The 21,691-nt window shown below is 47.4% G+C and overlaps 1 protein-coding gene across 9 annotated transcripts; it reads left to right on the top strand.

The window, feature by feature from the left end:
* The first annotated feature begins 28 nt into the window (after positions 1–28).
* Positions 29–21,243, top strand: DCAKD (dephospho-CoA kinase domain containing). 9 transcript variants are annotated; one of them, XM_030541576.1, is made up of 6 exons: positions 2,551–2,592; positions 7,025–7,030; positions 10,767–10,886; positions 14,100–14,303; positions 19,348–19,435; positions 20,316–21,243. In XM_030541576.1, the coding sequence occupies exons 3-6, from the start codon at positions 10,775–10,777 to the stop codon at positions 20,599–20,601; spliced, it is 690 nt and encodes a 229-aa protein (XP_030397436.1). In that variant the 5' UTR covers positions 2,551–2,592; positions 7,025–7,030; positions 10,767–10,774; the 3' UTR covers positions 20,602–21,243. The 9 variants fall into 9 exon arrangements, with proteins under 9 accessions (XP_030397438.1, XP_030397436.1, XP_030397432.1 ...); XM_030541578.1 differs by lacking the exons at positions 2,551–2,592; positions 7,025–7,030 and adding an exon at positions 29–33 and having other exon boundaries at positions 10,769–10,886; XM_030541572.1 differs by lacking the exon at positions 7,025–7,030 and having other exon boundaries at positions 2,572–2,592; positions 10,769–10,886.
* The last annotated feature ends 448 nt before the right edge of the window (positions 21,244–21,691 follow it).

Here is a 21,691-nt window from a genome sequence, read left to right as displayed (position 1 = left end):
TTGGGCAGCGCCGCGTAGTGCATGCTGGAATTTGTAGTCTGCAATGAGATGAATGCGGAAGAGACTGCTAAAGGGAAAGGGACTACAATTCCCATAATCCTTTGGGAGGAGGCTGCCGTGGTAGACAAGCCTGTTCATGATCGGGGCATGCTGGGATGTGTAGTATTCTTTTTAGTAGTCACTTATTGAACAGAGGGGCTAGGAATTGTGACCTTAGATTGGCCTTAGCTGCTATATGCAGAAGCTATCAATTTTTGACCAGTAATGAGCCTTAGAACTATGAAGGCTTAGACACAGGTGACTGGATCTTAGAGTCTCAGAGGGGAACAGAAGTTAATGTTTAAAATCAACTTTACACAAGTTAAGAGGGAAGGTACTGTACATCTGGGGTTGGGCTTGGGTTATGGGGGATTGCAAGTATTGGTTACAAGGTTCAGGAGGTTCGTGCATCCAACGAAGTGAGTATTCACCTACAAAAACTTATGCTCCAATACATCTGTTAGTCTATAAGGTGCCACAAGACTCTTTGCTGCTTTTACATATCCAGAGTAACACGGCTACCCCTCTGATACTCAAGGTTCATGAGGTACATAACTATCACATAACCAGCACAGATCCAGATTGAGGTGTGGGAGTTTTTAAAGCACCGGTGGTTAAGTGGGCTCAGGTACGCCACCCATGGAATGTATTAAGAGTCCAAGTCAGCAGTGGTGTAGAGAATAAGCACATGGGTGGAGTGCATCCCTCGGTTTATCAGGGAAGGAAATGGGTTATTTCCCAGGTTGGCGTTCTTGGTTACTCAACCTGGTACTGGCGGTGTCCCGTGATGTGTTCCATCCATGTAGATGTCTCTGGATCACCTGATGGTGTCGGACACCGTGAGCTGTCTCATGAGCTGGGCATAGCTCGTGCAGTAGGCCAGGTGGATTATGGGAGGTCTCAATGGTCAAGAAGGAAACCCACTCCCACCACCATGTACTGCATTGCACAGGGCCTTAAGCTTTTCAGACAGGATCCAGTTTTTCATGAGTTCTATAAAGAACCTCAGGATGCTGTGCAATGAATGAGGACAATGAACTGGACTCTAGACTAGTTGGACAAATTATTTAAAGTGGTGTAGTAAAAGATGGACTATCAGACTAAGACTGCTTGCTGCAGTTAGCAGGAGGTGAGGTACTGGACTAGTATCAGAACTATCTCACCCTCAACCCATCTGAGGTTTTCAATCTCCTACTTCAGGTTTTTTATTGTTGAGGGGACCTATTCAGAGGCAGGAGAAATCTGCTTAGGAATTATTTGTGGCATCACTTCTGACATGCCCTTAATATGGAAAACCTTGTATCATGTATGGTATAAAGATATTGTTAGGCCTGAATAAAGATATAGCAGACAAAACCAGGTATGCCAACCTGACCAAAGTCAGGCTAACAGAGGTTTGTGGGTAATCCCTGAGTGGAAAACACTGAGAAGCAGCAGCATGTCTCACAAGCGCTGGGAAAAAGTGAGATAAAAGAGAAGCTGCATTCCTGGCATAGTACCAGATGTGCTGTGTTCGGGCAGCTCCTTCGAAGAACTGATAAGAGCCCTAGTTTCCCAGCCTCCTTGTTTTCACTCCCTCGTTTTGTTCTTTGTTTGTTTTTAACTCCCCTACATTTCTAACTTTAGGTATACATGTATACTAAAGGTGTCTAGTTTCTAGTTGTTAGAAGAAGGGAGTGGGTTGCTCCAGTGAATAATTTATGACGCAACGGAACTGTCTATATAGGCTTATACTAAGATGTAAAGAGCAGGCTGGTTCTCTCAGGAGATGAGCTGCTCTCTATTGATGCGTGCACTTGTCAATAAAGAGCTTTTGATCGGACCTTGCTGGTGTTGCCTGTCTCTCTCGCGGTCAGACAACGAACTTTGCCGTCTGGGTTAGAGTCCCTGACAATATCTACTTTGGTTATATCATTTATGTAAACTGCATGCTTTACTTGTCCCCAAACAGATGTACAAAGGCAACACAGACTTGTGCCTGTATGGATCCAATATTGCATTTTTCTTCTTTCAGGACAGCTCTGTCAAATTGCCGCTTGCGTAGATGGCCACAGCACATTTGTGCACTGATCAGAGAACCAGCAATCATCATGCCTGCCCTATGTTCTTTATGCTGGCTAGGTATAAAGTAACATTGGTTTTAAAAACCTCCCTCTTGCAATCAGATCCATGCAGACAGACCCCTGCAGGTCCGTGCAGCCTCCTGCGGCACGAGGCTCTGCAGAGGTGCAGGTCCCTGAGGATCCAAATACAGAGCCAGCGGCCCTGCTTGTTTCTAAATCCTATAAACTATAGGTCCTGGCTATACCCACAACCCCCCACTTTGAGCCTCGTTCTGACCCCCCCCCCCAAGCACTGCACAGACCCCGCGGCCCCATTAACACGCACCCCAACCCCACAGCCCCGCCCCGCCCCTGGCCGGGCGCCGGGGGCGGGGCGAGCCGAGTAAGAGCAGCAGTGATTGGCTGAGCGGGAGAGCCGGGTTCCTCTCGGCCAATGAAAGGGCGGGGCAGTGGCGCGGCTGGAGCTGGGCCCAGGGAGAGCGAGCGGCCGGTGAGGGGCGCGCGGCGCTGAGGTGGGGGCAGCGTCCGGCGCTGAGGGGACCGGACCGGGCCGGGCGGGATCCCGCTCCCCGGCGGGCACGTCCCCCCCTCCTGCCGTGCGGCGGGAGCACCCCGGGCGCTGGCACCTGGCGGGCCGCTCCGTGCGGGGGCCGGGCTGGGACAGACCCGCTTCGCCCTCCGGCCGCCCGGGTGGCGTCGGGGCCTGGCGGCTTTCCACGGGCCGGCGGCAGCGGGGCGCCAGGGCCTGGCCCGGGAGCAGGAAGGGCCGCTAACGGCCTGTGGCCGGCGGGGCTTTGGCGGAGCGATCCGGACCACAGACCCGGGCTGCTGACGGCCTGTCCGGTCCCTGCTGCTCCCCTCGCCCGGGCTGCGGGGCCGGAGTGACCGCTCGGCGGGGGCGAGTCGCGCTGCCGGTCACCCCCCCCCCCACCCCGGGCCGGCCGCCCAGAGCCGCCGGGGGATCTGCCTGTCCTGGCCCCGGGCAGGCCGGTTCCTGCTCGGGGGTTTCGGGGTGGGGCAGTGGCAGTGGGAGGCTCGCAGCCCCACGCCGGCAGTGGCTCGGTTATTGTCCCCGCACTACCTTGTAGAGGTGCGGGCAGGCCCTGGCTGTGCTCCGCTGCTGTGCCAATGGGGGTGGGGCAGAGGAGAGCAGGACCCCGCGGAGGGGCTGGCATGGCCACCGTGGTGCGCACCATTGCGCTGACTACCAGGGAGAGGCCTTGCCTAGTTCCTCCTTCCAGCCCCCAATGGAAATACCAGGCCCTGGGGAGGGGCTGGAGCATGTGCACCCCAGCTGCCAGGGTAGGGGATGGGGAATGCATTAGGTGCAAGCCACCAGGGTGGGGGATAGGACAGGGCGCTGGGCACCAGCTGCCAAGGAACTACCATCAGTATAGAAGTAGAAACTATTGGGATGTTCCTTCCCACCCTGGTGCCAGCTGCCCCTGCTCACCTTGAAACTCCCCCTCCTGTTCATCCATCTCTCCATTCACTGGTGCTTTGCCCCCCTCCCAGTTCGGAGTCCAGGTGGACAATCCCATCAGAGTCCAGATGTTCCCTGTAAAAAATAAAATGGGATGAGCGATATAGAGATGGGCTGGCCTTTAAAAGTTTGAGTGTTGAACTGCTCACTGGTTAAGATCAAACATTTTGATTTGGGCCCATCCCTAGAGTGGACCATGCATTGTGTGATAAGGGACCATGGAATCAATAGTCACCAATTCCTAGATTTGGGGGTTTTTTTCTAATCAGAAGGGATTATGATTATCCCTGTCTATGGTTATGATTCTCTAAACTCTCATGGCCTGTGCTAATTCAGGTCATCTCACCTTGTAAATTCAGCATGAAGCCCATAACTTCTGTTTGAGCTATAGTATATATATATATTTTTAGAAATATATCAAATCAGCAGGTAAAGACTTCAAGTGATGGAGAATCTAGTGTATCCCTAGGTAAGTGGCACCAATGACTAACTACCTTCACTGTTAAAACTGCCTTATTTATAGTCTAAATTGCCTAGCTTCAGCTTCCATCCATGGCATCTTGTGATGTTTTTTTTTTTCTGGTAGATTAAAGAGTCATTTATGTTCAGAAATCTCTTTCCCAGTGGTGTACTCCTAGAGACCATGGTCAAGTCATCTCTCGGATATGTTAAATAGATTGAGCTGCTTTAGTCTTTTGCTATAAGCCAGGCTTTCCAGACCTCACATCATTCTAGTAGCTCTCTTCTGAACCTTTTCCTGTTTTCAAGATCTTCTTTAAAGTGTGGGCACAAGAAATGGATACAGCCTTCCAATAAAGATCTTAGCAATGCTGTACAGGGCTGCTAAACTCTGTTCTCCTGCTTAAGTATCCAAGTATCATGTGTGCCCTCTAGGCTAAGCATTGGACTGGGAGCTTCTTTTCAGTCGGTTCTATACCGGGGTAGGCAACCTCTGGCACGCGTGCCGAAGGCAGCACGTGAGCTGATTTTCAGTGGCACTCTCACTGCCTGGATCCTGGCCACAGGTCCGGGGGGCTCTGCATTTTAATTTAAGTTTAAATGAAGCTTCTTGAACATTTTAAAAACCTTATTTATTTACTTACTTACATCAATAGTTTAGTTGTATATTATGGACTTAGAGACCTTCTAAAAAGTTAAAATGTGTTACTGCTACACACAACCTTAAATCAGAGTGAATAAATGAAGACTCGGCATAGCACATCTGAAAGGTTGCCGACCTCTGTTCTATACGATAACCTCTGAGTCCTTTCCAGTGTCACTACATTCCAGGATACAGTCCCCCATCTCATAAGTGTGACCTGTACTTTTTGTTCCTCAGCATATGTCCTTACATTTGACTGTATTAAAACATGCTGTTCATCTGAGCCCACCATCTTATCAAACAATCCAAATTAGTATGTATAACTGACCTGTCCCTATCATTATTTACCTGACTTCCAATTTTGTCATTTGTGCATTTGACTAGCTGTGATTTTATATTTTCTTCCAGATAATTAATATATTCATAGATTCCCAGGCCAGAAGGGACAGTTGTGATCCTCCCACCTCCTGCATAACAAAGGTCAGAGAACTTCCCCAGAATAATTCTTTTTAGAAATATATTGAATAATATTGTGCAGAGAACAGATCCCTGCAGGACCCTACTGGAAGCACTCTGTAAGACTTTGATTCCCCATAATCAATTTCTTCAGTTAACCAGTTTTTAATCCATTTAATATGGCCTACATCAGGGGTTCTCAAATTGGGGGTTGTGACCCCTCAGAGGATCACAAGGTTATTACATGGAGGGTGGGGGGGTTGCAAGCTGTCAGCCTCCACCTATAAACCATGCTTTACCTCCAGCATTTTATAATAATGTTAAATATTTAAAAAGTGTCTTCAATTCATAAGGGGGGGTTGCACTCAGAGGCTTGCTGTGTGAAAGGGTTCACCAATACAGAAGTTTGGGAACCGTTGGCCTCCGTTGTTTTTTTTGTATGGTGTTAAATTTTTAATCAGAACACCAAGCAGGATTAAATCAAGCACCTTATGGAAGTCTAAAAGGTTGACACAGTCCATTATCAGCCAAACTTGAAATTAATTTGAAAAAGTTTGGTTATATCATTTATGTAAACTGCATGCTTTATTTGTCCCCAAACAGATGTGCAAAGGCAACACAGACTTGTGCCTGTATGGATCCAATATTGCATTTTTCTTTCAGGACAGCTCTGTCAAATTGCAGCTTGCGTAGATGGCCACACGGAGGCCAATGGTTCCCAAACTTCTGTATTGGTGACCCCTTTCACACAGCAAGCCTCTGAGTGCAACCCCCCCTTATGAATTGATGCAGCAATTAAGGTGAAAGTCCTGGCACTAAAGGAGCAAAGGATATTTTGTTTTAGGTAAATGAAAACTTGTAGTAATACCCATGCCTATTAAAACCCATCTGCAATTCTCACCCTGTGCTTATTCAACTGAACACCAAGGGTAAAGCCAATAGTTCTGTGCTCTTCATGTCAAGATTTTCCCCTCATCCCCAGCCCTATGATTCTTCTTAGGCCAAGTGGCCAGTCGAACACACGCTGCCTGAACTTTGTCTTAAATGTTTCCTTGGTGTTCCGGGTTACGTTTAGAGGTCAGATCTGGCATTCACTAAAACGATTATAGCTGTGATAGAAACTGATGGATTGTTACATTTTTCTGTGTGTCAGTTGACTGCATAAGATAAAAGGTGAATGAGGTAAATATATTTTAGTGGACCAGCTTCTGTTGATGAGAGACGCAAGCTGTCACCAGCAGAAGTTGTTCTACTAAAAGATATTACCTCTCGCCTTGTCTAATATTTTGGAACTGACATGGCTACAACTGCATTCTATGAATAAGATAGAGAGTGGTGTTTTCTCTAAGATATTTCTTAAATGCTAGTTTGTTTAAATTTATTCTTGGTCGGGGGGTGGGAGGGGACTTGTTTGTGTGTCTAGTATGTGGTGGTGGGGATGACCTGGATACCAGTGAGTAATGTGCTCATCCCTAACTCATTTGTATAAAATATTTTATCTTATACCATCGTGAGAGCAACCAAAATGCCACCTGGTTACACTTTCAACACCAATCCTCCAATCTGATCTCTTTCCACTGCAGTAACCTAAATAGCACAGGCTAGGGCAGGGATGGGCAAACTATGGCCTGGGGGCTGCATCTGGCCCTCCAGATGTTTTAATATGGCCCATGAGCTCTCGCCAGGGAGTGAGGTCTTGGCGTTCCAGTTGGGAAGCGGGGTCCAGGGCTTGCTCCACTCTGTGCAGCTCCTGGAAGCAGTGGCATGTACCCCTCCAGCTTCTATGCAAAGGGGCAGCTAGGGGGCTCCGCACCCTGCCTCCGCAGCTCCCATTGGCTGTGCAGGCAGTGCACAGAGCATCCTGGCTGTGCCTCCATGTAGGAGCTGGAGAGGGAATATGCTGCTGCTTCTGGGAGCTGCTTGAGGCAAGTACCACCCTGAGCCAGCACCCCTGACCCCCTCCTGCGGCCCAACCCCCTGCCCCAACTCTGATCTTCCTCCTGCCCTCTGAACCCCTTGGTTCCAGCCTGGAGCACCCTCCTGCACCCCTAGCCCCACCCCAGAGCCCATGCCCCCAACTGGAGCCTTCACCCCCTCTACATCCCAACTCTGTGCTCCAGCACCCTGAACTCATTTCTGCCTGCACCCCAGCCCCCAATTTCATGAGCATTCATGGCCTGCCATACAATTTTCATACCCAGATGTGGCCCTTGGGCCAAGAAGTTTGCCCACCCGTGGTGTAAGTGATGACCTAGGTTCAAGGGAAGGGAGAATTAGGCCCTAATGGCTGCCTGACCCAGTCTGCTTTCTTAGGCTTTGGGGAAGAATGAGTAGCAACGTGCACTTGCCTCTCGTTCCGAGCAGTACCAGGATACATGGGTACCTTCTGGGGTACGGACAGAGCAGAACTAGTGAGTTTCAATGCAGTAGTTATGCAGGGCATCTGGTACTGGCTTTCTTCATGTCACAGCCTGGCACAGTTCCCCCTTTGAGTTGCCTCCAACTGCTACAGAATCTTCTGACATCACTAGCTCACAGCCTGCCTCTATACGTCCCATTTACAGGACTGAAATTCTCTCTGTATGATAGATGCGCATACAGATCACCAGCCAAAAGGAAAAGAGGCTCATCCAGTGTCACCCTTTAATAGATAAGTAGCCAAGATTTGCAGATGAGATGAACCACTTCTGGTTTTTAAGGACTCTGTAGTTCTTTTTGCACAACTACATTAACACCGATGTGTTGATCAAACTCTCTTGGGATAGTTCTACTCTGCCTCCTTAAATTCCTTCCATAGGTTTCATTTGGATCTGTTAATTTTCACTGTCTGTACTGCCGATCCGTGGTAATTTGTGCTGGTACATGATTGACACATCCCTTTTGAGAGGTTTGTATGCACATACACAATGTTTGGAGCTGGCTAGTACAGTTTGAAAACAATCTTAGCGAGCCCTCTGGATGAAAGGTGCTATATAAATGTTAGCTTGTTAGGTTTATAGCAGTGGTTCTCAAACTCTTGTACTGGTGACCCCTTTCACATAGCAAACCTCTGAGTGTGACTGCTCCCCCACCCCCAACACCGCCTTATAAATTAAAAACACGATTTTATATATTGTCCATTAGAAATGCTGGAGGCAAAGCGGGGTTTGCAGTGGAGGCTCACAGCTTGTGACCCTGCCCCCTCCCAGAGTTACCTCATGACACCCTGAGGGGTCCCGACCCCACTTTGAGAACCCCGCCTGGTTTATAGGCATAGCTTCACTTCCTTTTTAATGGAGGGAAAAGTGATCTCTAGTGGACAACTAACCTCACTTCAAGCAGCATCCTTGTATAGTGAGGGTCTCAAACTTCATTGCATCATGACCCTCTTCTGACAACAAAAATTACTGCACAACCCCAGGAGAGGGGCCCGAAGCCTGAGCCTGCCCAAGCCCCACTGCCCTGGTTTGGGAGCCCAAAGCCCAAGCCCCACTGTTCTGGGCAGGGGGGCCGAAGCTGAAGCTCAGGAGCTTCAGCCCCAGGCAGGGGGCCTGCAACCTGAGTCTTATTGTCCAGGGCTGAAGCCCCCGGGCTTTGGCTTTGGCCCCAGCAAGTCTAAGCCAGCCTTGGCAACCATGCTCAAAGAGAGGCGGGACCCACAGTTTGAGAACTGCTGTTATACAGTAATTGGAAGTTACTGGGCATTAACTATGTGTTTGTTTTAATGGAGAGTTATTTGGGGTAGAGTTGAGAATCCTAGTCTAAATAGCTGCTTCTCTGTAGTTATTTCAAAGAATAACCACAGTACACAGCACAAAGAATGCTTATCATTTACTAGAAATAATATATTTGTATTCCTTCTGCTGCCTCTATGGGGGGGGGGGGTCCTGTGGTATCCAGTGATATAGTGATCCAGTGTGGTGGTGAGTTATGATACACGTCCACATTTATAAATAGGGAGGAAACGGCATCAAACTTGGTGTATTTTACTATTTCTGTGCTGGGAGGAATTTCAAGTCTTTTGAACTAACAAGTGCAGAGGAACTAAAAATGAGCAGATGGCAAAACTCTGTTGGACTGAGATTCACTTACTCTTTCCCCCCAATACTCTGCATTCAGCACAAGAGTTTTCTTCACTGGAAAAAGGGAGTTCTAGTGTTGAAGGGTTGGATTGTTTATAAGTCAGAACAAACTCTCCAGAATAGGGGAAACTTGCTGTATTTGATACCTTTAGATCTCTGCTCATCAGAAAAAACCCTGACCTCTGTATAGGGCAGTGGGGAGATCATTCCTGGAATATTGGGTCCAGTTCTGGTGTCTGCTCCAGAAAGGATGTTGAAAGATTGAAACGCATTCAGAAAAGAGATGTACGAATGACTCTGGAAAGTATGCTTTAGGTTGAGAGACTGGAGAAGAGTAATAAGCCAAATATGTTGAGCAAGCAAAAGTTACAAGGTGGCTTGAATCATAATCCATAGAGACCTAGAGGGAAGAATATTTCTGATAGTAGGTTGTTCTTTAATCTGGAAGACAAGAAGATCCAGTGGAAGATGAAGCTAGACTAATTCAGACTTAAAAATAAGGCACATGTTATTAACAGTGAGTGTAATTAGTCGTTAGAATTTACTGGTATGGTGGCTTCTCCATCCCTAAAAAAAAAAAATCCAGTCTTGATTTTAAAAGAAAAATGCTCTAGTTCAGCTAAAAGAAATGGACTTGATGCATGAATCAGGGGGTGACATTCTCTACTCTGTGCTAGACAGGCAGTTGAACGAGGTGATCAGAACGCAGTTGTGTATTAAATTAATCTTAACTTGCAACAAACAAACTAAATCTTTGAATGTTTAATGCGTTAGCAAAGTAACATGGGTGTCGGTGAGATTCGCTGTCCTGAGCAAATAGATTGGAGAGTTTATTGTAGTAACCCTTTGAGACATGTGGAACCTTCAGTTATTGTAGAACGTGGGTGCCTGCTACCTTCCTTTTGCATAGAGCACGCTGCACATCTGCCACAGATAGCACTGACTTGACGTTAGTTTGCTGGTGCAATTCCATATGTTGATGAGGCTCAGTGTGGGGTGCGTGCCAGTTATGTTAGAGGCAGCCTCTCTGCTGGTGCATCCCACCTGAGATGCTCTCCCTGACCATCCACAAAATTCATCATCTGGGGGTTGGATGTTGAGTGGTGACAGGCTAAATTATCTTCTGTCACTGCTTTTTGTTATAATCCTGGACAAGTCACTTCAGCTGAAATTTTCGGACATGTCTACTAATTTGGTAGTCATCATTTGAGACGTAGGGGCGACTTCTGAAATTGTGGATGCTCAGCACTTCCAGTTAGCCAACTGGCTCTGCAGCTTTTCTGAAAATTAGACGCTGCATGACTCAGATTGTGCATTGAGAACTAGCGGACGTTAAAAGGTCTTGGCCTTAATTTTTGTCTCTGTTCCCCAGTGTGTAAAATCAGGCTATGTAGTTCAAAGAGGGTAAGGCTTAATTAATGTTCATAAAGTGCTTTGAGATCTCTAATGAAAACATGCCATAGAAATACAAGTCTGATCCTCTTTGAATTAACAGATATGTGCATGTACAGAATTAATGAAACCCAGTCTTATTTTGTTGTGCTTTGTTTTCTTTCCTTTCCAGAGCAGGATGTTCCTGGTTGGACTGTCAGGTGGAATTGCTTCAGGAAAAAGCACAGTAGTGACAGTATTCCGGGAACTGGGCTGTGCAGTGATTGATGCCGATGTTATTGCCAGACAGGGTTAGTTTTGCGTAGTTGATCTCTCTTCTTGTATTTCCCTGACAATCTGGAGTCAATCGCTGATGCTGCTTTGGCATTTAGACAGCAGAGGGTGCTCTTTGTTCACCCAATAATGGTTACTTTTTGCTTCCCCAATTTAAGACTAGATATGTGTGGACTGGCTGTCTTGGGGATTGGAAACAGGATACATTTTTCATCAGAAGTCACATCTTAATGACCCACTCTGCAAAGAGATTTCTAGGAGTACAACACCCAGAGTGAGCATAGTGCAGTGAACGCTGCTTTGTAGAGTGTAATAACTCCTTTGTAAAGAAGTGTAACAAAGTTCTCTTCTCTTTGCAAATCTGTGACTCTCCCTCCCTCCAGCCACCACCAAATTTACCATGACCCAACTCTATATCTGTCAGGGGCTGCTGGAGCTTTGGTGACTGGTGAATGTTACCAATACCCCCAGAAGAGAATTTCAGCCTTCATTCATATGTTTGGTGGGTGCTTTTTTGTTAAGATCCCGAATAGTTCAATCCCAAAAATGTAATTCTCACCTTTAAAAATGCACCCTAATAACAGACCAGAGTCGACCTCCAGTGAAGGCTGTAGTTATACCCAAAGCACAGTTTTATTTTGTGCTGCACCAAAATGCACATGCCTGGGAATGTGTAACACTTGCAGGGTGTTTCTGCTGTTGATATGGAAACACCCCACAAAACAAGGTCCAGTGCATGAGAGCTGGGGGCTAGGATTCAGGGGATCTGATGGCCTGGCTGATACCCTTCTTTTTCCATTCCCTCTGTAAAGTGGGAATAGGACTTTCCTCATCAGGGTCATGTGGGGTTTAATTTTTGTACGTCCCTTTTTAGGCCTGCCGATGACTAGCGCTGCAGATGTACAAAGGATTATTAATTAGAAACCAATGTCACTTGGGTGGTTTCATTTTTTAAGTACCTCAGTTTTTTGGTCATTGAAGAACTTATTCAGTGGCCATGTTAAAGCTGCGATATTTTTGTTTTGTTGCAATGTACTCGGGGCTGGCTCCAGGCACCAGCATTCCAGGCAGGTGCTTGGGGCAGCAATCTGCAAGGGGCGCAGCAGTCTATGTGTTTCTGCCCCCAAGCAACGCGCCGAATTGCCGCTGCAGACAGTGGGGGCAGTCCGTGTGCCGTTAGTGTGGCACGTGCATTTCCATGGCAGCGGCAATTCGGTGGCAGCTTCTATGTTCAGCTGTCTGTGGCAGCGCAGCTTCTGTCTGAAGACAGAAGCTGCCTCTGAATTGCCCCCGGAGCAGAAACATGCGTGTCACCCTAATGGCACACGGACTGCCCCCACCATCCATGGCTGCAATTTGGTGCACTTCTTAGAGCCGGCCCTGAATGTACTGCCTCTCGAGGGGCAGAAAGCCTGCTAGAGCTGCCAACAGTCCTCTGAAACAGGATGCCACTTAGAACCACTGTACATGTTCAATGCCAATTTTCCACCAAGCAAATTATTTTTCTTCAATTGCTTTTTTGTTGTTATATTTACTACTTGGATTTCCTTTTAACTGAAACTCCCTGAATTAGAAATTACAATTCCCCAAGTAAGAGATTCATCTTAGTAAAAATGTCTTTCTTTCTGACTTGCTCTGAGCCTCAATCAAATGGAAAGGTCTGCATCATTAGAAGAAAAATAGAATACGCACTGGCTCTTTTTTTCACTTCAGTTTATCCCCAGCCTTCTCCCAATTACTTTTTATTATTCTATCCTCTGGGTGGCAATTTCGATGACTTTTTTTAAAAATGACATACTTTCCTTACATCACACTAGTCTATAATAAGCTACAAACAGCTCTTGAGAATTGGCCTCCTACAGGCTTTCATGTGCAATTTATCATAAAGAATGTCACGTTGTATTCTATCGAAGCCCATATGGCTCGATTCTGATGACACTGGAAACCTTAAGCCTATTAATATTCAGCCCTCTTTTTGATATTTAGTAACCCACTACTCCCTTGTGGGAGCCCAGCTACGCTGTTCATCCAGCACAGGAGTTTTCAGTTAGAACAAGCTGATTCTCCCCACTCAATGCCTAATTGGAATTGAACAAATCTATGGCCATCATATGTCCTCTCAAGGCAGGAGTGCGCAAACTTTTCCAATTGGCTGCCCCCCTTCCCCCCCCCCGCATTATTGCACCACCAAGTCTTCCTCAGCAGCAGGCAGCTTCTATCTTGCAGCCAGGCTGCACCACTAGGACAGGGCCAATACATGCCCCTCTGCCCCTCCCTCAGGTTTTTGGGCGGGGGGGGAGTGGGAATGGCATGTGTAACCGTCTCTGGAGTGGAATCAGCGCTGGGCACAGAAACAGAAATCGGTGTGGTAGCATGCTGACCTACAGGCTGGATGGCCTGCTGAGCTGAGTCGGGGAGGAGGTGGCACTCCCTTCCTGCCCCCCATGGGGGCTGGCCTGAGCCACCTTCCATTGCTGCCCTCCTTCCTCCCTCTGAATGTTCTTCTATGCCCCTTTAGGGACGTGTGTAGAAAGCACCACCGTCTTAAGGCATGTATGTAGAAAGGTCCTTCAAAATGTAAACTGGCCCTTGATAACTATACATTATAAAGTTTTTATTACAACTATGCTCACTGCAGTGTTTTCCCTTTTCAAAAAGAAACAAACAAATAACATTTATTATTACTGAGCACTCCTAGTGTTTCAGGTAGAAACACGGCCTCTGCCCTTAGAACCTTTCAGTAAAGAATCCTTGGAGACCTAGTTGTTGGGGAAAGGAGTGAGGAACCATGATGATTCTGCAGGTGTTTTTTCCCAGCTCTGCTACTGACTTGCTGTGTAACCTGGGGCAAGTCCTTTCTCCCAGTTTACTGATCTATAAAATTGGGATAATGCTTCCTCTTAGGAGAATGATGAAGCTAATTAATGTTTGCAAAGTAACTTGATCTCTTGGGTACCTGGAACTGTAGAAATTTAAAGTGTTGTTGGAACAAAAGTTTAGCAAATGTTTCTGCAGCATGAAATTCAAAGTTGGTTCTCTTGTAGCTTTTAGACCCCTAGGATGAGATGTTCCACAGCCTTGCTTCAATGCATGCCAATCAGATGTGTTCTCCCTTGAAAGGAATAGACCTCAGTCCTTCAATGAATAAGATTCATTTTAGACCCTTCACTGACATAAGCACTTCCTGTTATGCAGAATTGACACTAACCTCTGGCTGTTTATTTTATCAGTGGTTCAGCCCCGTTTCTTGGCCTACCAGCAGATAGTGCATAACTTTGGAAGTGAAATCCTCTTGGAGAGTGGGGAGATAAACCGGGAGGCTCTGGGAAACATTATCTTCTCCCACCCAGAAAAACGGCAGCTGCTGAACGCCATCACTCACCCTAAGATCCAGAAAGAGATGCTGAAACAGATCTTTAAATACTTCGTGCTAGGTAAGAAACTAAGCGATTATTTTGGACTCCTAGGACATCGGGGTTTCTGGTCACACTGGCGACCAGCTGTATGTGTTCGGTTGTTTTTCCCTTAGCAGGGAAAGGGACTAGAGGAGAAAGGGAGCTAAAATGTTGACTGACTGCTTTGTGCTGTGTCACTAGCGGCCTTTAGCAATGTGGCATCCTTCCATTGTTCCTGTTCAGAGACTCCTGCCTTTCAGTTTTGCCTTTCACATTTTCTCCTGTCTATAGTTTAAAGTATATCTGTAGGGTCTGAAGGAAGCATTGTAATGGCTTCTTCTGAGATTCCTCCTGAGATAATGTCACCCCTTCTGAAATGTTCTATTATTATTCCCCTCCACCCCCTGCTTCACTAAAAGCCATAAAGCTCTCTTAAACTCGATAAGGTGAAAAATGGGTTGACAGCTGTGGTTTCCGGAGTTCTGCTTTTTCCTCTGATAAATATAACAAATACAGCTGTCAAACTTGGTCTAATCAAATGCCAGATAAGATCACCAGCTGTTTTGGAGGTCTCCGTGTAGACAGAGGGATGTCTTAATAGAGTCAGCCTAGTTTGCAGAGCTTATCAAGGGTGAGCTATGTGACAGTTGAATAGCCTTTTGCTAGGGAGCTGAAGAAGCCAAGCTCTCCTGAGAGAGATGCAGGGGGAGAAAGTAAGCCAGTGAAGGAAGGTGACAAGAGAGAAAACTGGAGAAATGGACAAAGGAAATAAGAGGGGATCTATGAACTCATGAAGCCATCGGGAGGAGCCTTACCCACAGCTCCAGCTATCATTTTGCTAATGATTTTGTCTTAACTAGTTTGCAGTAACTGACTCGAGGTATTTATTTTTGGTGACTTAGGCCAAATGGCTTTAGCTAAGGTTTTGGGTTTGTGCACATATGGAATCACTTCCCTGCCCCCAGGTTCCACTGGTCTGAAACCCAGTCCTGTAGTAGCTGATGAATTTAAAGCTTTATGAGTTTCAGTGTTGCAGAGCTGGAAAAAGGAGCATTTATACTGTTGGAGAAGGTTTTCCAATGAATACACAGTCCTCACTTCTGCCCTCTGAGATCAGAGTTTAAAGCCATGACTTTTTTTTTGCATAGAAAAGCTATTTTAGATCATTTTTAGAAGATTCATTTTTCCCCTCTCTCTCTCTCTCTTCTCCTCTCTTTCCCCCTCTCCCCCCAGGATAACAAAATCACCTTGCTCTGTAGATAGAGTGGATATAAAACAGCATCTAGGTGGAGAAATACATAAAATAGATTCCTCCATTTAGATGCTGTTTTATAACAAAAATGACCAAACATCTGCTTCAGTTTTTCTGTACCATGCAGTAGCATCTACAGATTATGAGAGAGCTTATTATGGCATGAAGGGTTTATAGACTCTCACATGGAATAAGATACACACAACCCATACAAGGCTAATAACCCTTTGGTCCACCCCACACTGGCACGGGGCTTCTCTCTCTTTTTAAGATCACTGGTGTGTGGGTTTTTTAATTTTTTTTTTTTTAATTTTTATTAAATGTTTCCTCCTGTAAATCCACGTGGCTTAGTACCATGGGTCCCACTATACAGGCCCTAGAAGGAGGAAAAAATTATAACTCACTGTGGTGGGGTTTTAAGGAAGTTCCTGTGGACCCAAGTGACCCTGCAACCTGCGTCAGTGATTGGAGAGAGGAGTAGAAAGGCCCAGGTGAGGGTGACCAGGAAGGAGAGCAGAGCTCTGCTGCTACTTTGCTGATAGAAGCCTAGTTTCAGCCCAGAGCCTGAGGCAGCTGGCTTCCTGAACGAGCCATTTGATGGGTGGGATGACTGGACCCAGGAAGATTGGCAAAACGGACTAGCCACGTAAAGGCAAGGCCAGAGCAGAAGGGTCCTGCCGATGAATCTGCTCCATCTGTTTTCCGTTTTGTTTTGGACTCTAATACCCTGTGTGGGGAGACTCCTGTGTGCCATAGACAGAGAGCTAAGGCACCATGGTACTGGATCTGTGAGGGGTGACACCCGATCACAGGGGACCTGCGGCAGGGTGAGTCGTGTTTTAATAAGCCACAAGGGGGCACTGACTGGACAACCAGGTGGCCACACTCATTATTTGAGAAGCAACTTTAACTTACAGATAAGCTATTTTAGAAGAGCTTTAGATGCAAGACAGCAGACATTAATGCAGCAACCAGGCATGGCTAGAAATCCTGCATCTTGGCAGGGGGTTAGACTAGATCAGTGGTCTTCAACCTGTTTACGCACAAGATCACTTTTTGAATTTAAGATGAACCCAGGATCTATCCTGCCCATTCCCTGCAGTCCCACCCTGCTCACTCCATTCCTCCCACCCTCGGTCACTTTCACCAGGCAGGGGATTGGGCTGTGGGAGGGGATGCAGGCTCTGGGCTGGGGCTGAGGGGTTCAGATTGTGGGAGGGGGTTCTGGGCTGAGCCTGGGGCAGGGGGTTTGGGTGCAAGCTCTGGGAGGGAGTTTGGGTGCAGGAGGGGGCTCCAGGCTGGTGCAGAGAATTGGGGTGCAGGAAGGGGTGAGGGGTGCAGGCTCTGGGAGGGAGTTTGGGTGCAGGCTCTGGCCAGGAGGCACTTACCACTAGTGGCTCTCGGTCGGCAGAGCAGCTGGGCTCAGGCAGACTGCATCCCTGTCCTGGCCCCACATCACTCCCAGAAGCGCCTGGCTGCTGGCATGTCTCTGCAGCCCCTGGGGGGAGGGGGGCACCGGGTCTCTGGGCGGTGCACATGTGCGCGAGCACTGCCCTCACAGCTCCTATTGAGCTGCCTCGCACACCCCTTCCCCCTGAGGTGTTGCAGAGACGTGCTAGCAGCCAGCCACTTCCGGGAGCGGCATGGGGCCAGGACAGGCATGCAGCCTGCCTGAGCCCCGCTGTGCTGTTGGCTGGAGATCACAATCAACTGGTCGATCCTGGAGCTTCTGCCAGTCAATCACGATTGACTGGTTGGTGACCACTGGACTAGATGATCCTTGCAGTCCCTTCTAACCTTGTGGTTCTATAAGTCCTGTCTCCCACTGGGCAAAGGGGAGTCCCTGCTCTTCAAGGGGTCAAGTTCTCAGCTCTAGTCCTGATAATTCAAGAGGACCTTAAACCTGTCACTAGTCCGGGATGGAGCATTACCCCTGCTGCTCTTCAGACCAGTGTATATTTCAGGGTTGGGGGGCAATGGTGGAATGGTCAGGGGCATCTGGAGGGAAGTAAGGGAACACTTTTGTGGCAGGTTGTTTCTTCTAAGAAATAGAAAAGGTGGCTCTTGGAAGCTGCTCTGAGGTTGGGAGTGTTAATTGTGGAGGAGACAGGTGAGTGAGCAGACTACAGGAGAAGCGTTCAAAGGTACAAAATTAATACAGTTGGACATGTGGAAATTGCCACTGTGCGTTTGTCTCTATTTAAGGTGGAACTGGCAGGGATATGTATTATACTGGGACATGTTAACAGAGCATAACAAGTCCCTATGGTTGGTTGCTTATAACTTTGCCAGCTTTAATCATTTGGGATGCCGTTTTTCATGCTGATTTCTGACTCGGGCTGGAATTTAAAGTTTCAGCAGAAATGGTTCAGAACTTCCAACAGCAAGGTTAAGGAAAAATACACTGTGGTACTCGTGTTAAATTCTTACAGATGCTTTAAGGAGCTCCAGCACCCTCCATGTTTTGAAGCAAAGACTTTAAATTTGGCAGAGGTCAGAGAGGCGCCTCTTGTCTCTCTGAAAATCCATCCAAGTTTGGCTGAGTTATAAATCTCTGAAAATTGCCAGTTGCCGATGCTTAGCAGAGCTTTGTTAGAGAATTTTGCTGCCAGCCTCTAAACATTCCCTCCTTACTGAGCGTCCGCCATCTCCACGGAGCTCGCTGAGCATGCTGCAGCCTGTGGCTGAACTCGATTTTGTCTCGAAGGTGCTCTTTCCAGATGCTGGGGGTCACTGTGGTGCTGGGCACCAGAACTGAGAGCAAGGAGACGCGCTCTCTCCTGTGCTTTCATTCCCTCCCTGCTGGCATCCAGGCCACCCGGAGGAGAAAGACAAAGCCACTGATTTTGAATGAGGGACAGAATGGGTCAAGGGCAAGGCGGGGGCATAGGCAGGCTAGGGAGGGAATAACAGGAGGAGGGGCAGGCTTGGGGAGGGGGCAGAGAGAGAATGGGCTGGCTGTAGTGGGGACCAGCAGAGGCAGGGAGGACGGAGGCACAAGAGGAATAATGCACAGCTAATCTTAAATTCTGCCATTTCTTAACTCTTAAGGACTTGACTCTCTAAGATTAAAAAAAACCAACCTCCTCTGAAATATCCTGTGTATTATCAGCAGGGTTGGAACCTTTAGATCCTTAGCATAGGCCTCTGCCCCTTGAGTTAATGTCACTGGTAGCAGTAGTAAGTTGGTATCCTCCACGTGAACCAGCCATTGTAGAGGGGGATGAGCAAGACAGTCTGCTGGTGGGTTTCACAGCTATTGACTGACAGCAAAGGAATGTTGGGACTGAGGCATCCTGGGTTCAGTTTCAGGTTGTAAAAGGCCATGTCCCTGTCATTGCACCTATCGGCCCCACTTTGTAGCAGGCCCTATTCTCAGAAATGGCTGAACCATTTTTGCTAAAACTTTCCAAAAAATTGGCTGGAGGCAGACACCCAGCATGGGAAATTGCAGCCCATTTGGGAAGTGTTGGGCAACACAGCACAGCCAGCTCCACCTAACAATGTAGCAAAGTGGCGGTGTCTGCTCTAGTCAGAAGGTGTATCAGGTTTTCCATTCTAACCTCCTGTTTCCAGCCACTCACAACTTTCTGTAGCTTTCACCTGGTCTGTTTGGAAAGTTTGAACAAAAACACTTCATCTCTTTTTGAGGAAGAGGAAAGTGAAAGTGCTACACTTTCTCCAGGGTGGCAGCTGCAACTGTGCAGCTAGACAATTCTCTGTCCATATTTTTAATGGTGTGTGTGTGTTAAGAAAACCTTATAAGTAATAGTATTTCCATTTTATATACACCTATTTGTTTTTGGTGGGGGGTTTGGTTCGTTCATCCAGGCTACCGCTATGTGATTCTGGACATTCCTCTGCTGTTTGAGACCAACACACTAACCAAGTACATGAAACACACAGTCCTGGTTTACAGGTAAGTGCCACAGAGCGCCAAGGAAACTGGAGAATGAGTATCATTTTGGCAGCCCTTGTTAATGCAGACTTTTAATTGCATGCAAATAATAGGAATATGTTAAAACTCAACAAATCAATCCTCGTGGATGTTGACTGCCTAGATACAGAGCCAGCATTAAGAATTAAAAGGATACTAACAGGGAGGGTGGCCATAGTCTGTTGGGAGAAAATTCTTCAGAGTCTGTCTCCATTTCCTCTCTTACTCTTTGTTTGTCTTGTCTAATCAGACTGTGAGCTGTTCAGGGCATGGACTGTCTTGCTAGGTGTCTTTGCAGCCCCCAGCACAATGGGGCCCTGATCTCCAGTAAGGCCTTGGTGCTAGTAGGCTGTGAGGTGCAGTACATAAATACTAAATAGTGCTAATTAATAATGGACAAAAATCACTTTCTGTGGGATTCTAGAAACCTCTGTCATCTGGGCTAAGGGATCTGATGGACTCCCCCAAGCTAGCTGGGGTCATGCTGATGCCATGTTTCCTGGTTGCCCCTTGGGTTGGGGGTGGTGCTGTATAATCTCCCCCTCTAGCAGTGGTGACCCCACCATGCAACGAGAGCTGGCTTAACTGGCTTTTAAGGAAAAAAAACTGGTCATTTCCTTGGATCCTGCTGGTTTTTCAGTTTTCCATTTGAAAGGAGATGTTTACTGAGGGAGGTTCTGGCTCACATGTGCTGAACTGAAGTAGTCTCTGGTTGGCGAGTGGGAAGGGAAGGGGTGAGGGGATCCTGTTCTCTGGAGCACTGGCCATGCTTGGTGTCCTGTAATTGCAATGTGGAGGCATTAGGGGCCTCACTCCTTTCCAGCCATGTCTGATGCTGAGTCTCTCATCCCCATCCCGGTAGTGATCCGCAGACACAGCTGTCACGACTGATGAAGAGGAATGGCCTGGCCCAGGCAGAGGCAGAAGCGCGCATCGCCTCCCAGCTGCCGCTTGAGGAAAAGTGCAAATTAGCCGACCACGTGATTGACAACTCCGGGGACTGGGAGAGCACGCGGAGGCAGGTCCTGAGACTACACTCCCAGCTGGAGGACTCTCTGGATTTCCTCTTGGTGCGCTTGGTGGCAGTCACAGCAGTTGCTGGAATTGGCGGGCTAGTGTGCTTTCTCCTCAGGCATTTTCTCTCATAATTCCCTTTTTTTAAGGGACCAAAACTCCGCCTGGAATTTCAGGTTGGCAAAGGGCAATGAAAGGTCATGAGCCTTAATGGCTTTGCCGTCTGAATACAGATGCCAAGATGAGCAGAGTCTCCTTGTAAACTTCTCAGGGTGAAGCATGGATTCCTTGCCAATGCACTGACTCGGCTTCTTTCTTTTAACCTTTTTTAGTCCTGTTATTAATGATTAGCAACTGCGGCAGGAGAGGGGGAGGGGTAGCTATAATGGATGGAGGCCACCAGACATTCAAGTATGAAATAATTACACGGTTAGGATGGCTGTATTAGGCCAACTCATTGAAGTGCTAGTCTACAGGGCGAAAGGAATCTTTCCTTTGATTTAATCCTGGGTAGAATACGATTACTTAACGTGTCTCGCGGCAGTCTGGTCCAGGAGTGGGGATCTGGACTATGGGGTTCTCTTCCCCCACTTCCCAGCATCCTCAGCTCCCAAGAGCTGGCCCTAAATGGTTCACTTTGACTCTAGACAAGTAATTTCACTTCTGTTTCCTGATTGTGAGATTTAATGAATGTTTGCAAAGTGCCTTAAACCCCACCAATGTGGGACATTGTAAAATTGCAAGAGCTACTATAAAATGTCAATCTCCTGCTGTCATTGTAGAAGGTGCTTTGTTTTACCTGTGCTTGCAATTTCTAGACTTCAGAGTCTAAGAAATATTGTAATGTTACCTGTGAGTCAGGTGAGCAAAGCCACATGTAAGGCTCGGGGTGCTGCAAGGCATGAGTCTGCCTTTGCCTGACCGAGACCTGTGTGTGCTCGGTATAACTGCACTCTTCAATGGTGTGTTCAGCTTGGCCAGTGCACGTGGTGGTGGTGGGAGAGACCACAGCAGCAGGAGCTCCTGCAGCTTCAGGGTTATAGCATCTGCAGAGGGGCTCCCCTGTAGTTCTATGGCCTGAGCAGGAACATTCTCCCTGCCCCAAATCTGTCTGTACAGGTTTAGTGCAGGGTGCACGAGGGGAGGATTTGGTCCCTAATTCCACAAGAATTCATAATCCTCCAGCTTGAGACAGGCCTGGCAAATCAGCAGGGCATGATTTAC

The sequence above is a fragment of the Gopherus evgoodei genome, chromosome 23 (assembly GCF_007399415.2).
Source record: "Gopherus evgoodei ecotype Sinaloan lineage chromosome 23, rGopEvg1_v1.p, whole genome shotgun sequence".
NCBI lineage: Eukaryota > Metazoa > Chordata > Testudines > Testudinidae > Gopherus > Gopherus evgoodei.
Note: the sequence above shows the minus strand (reverse complement) of the source record. Positions and strands in the feature narration are given on the sequence as shown.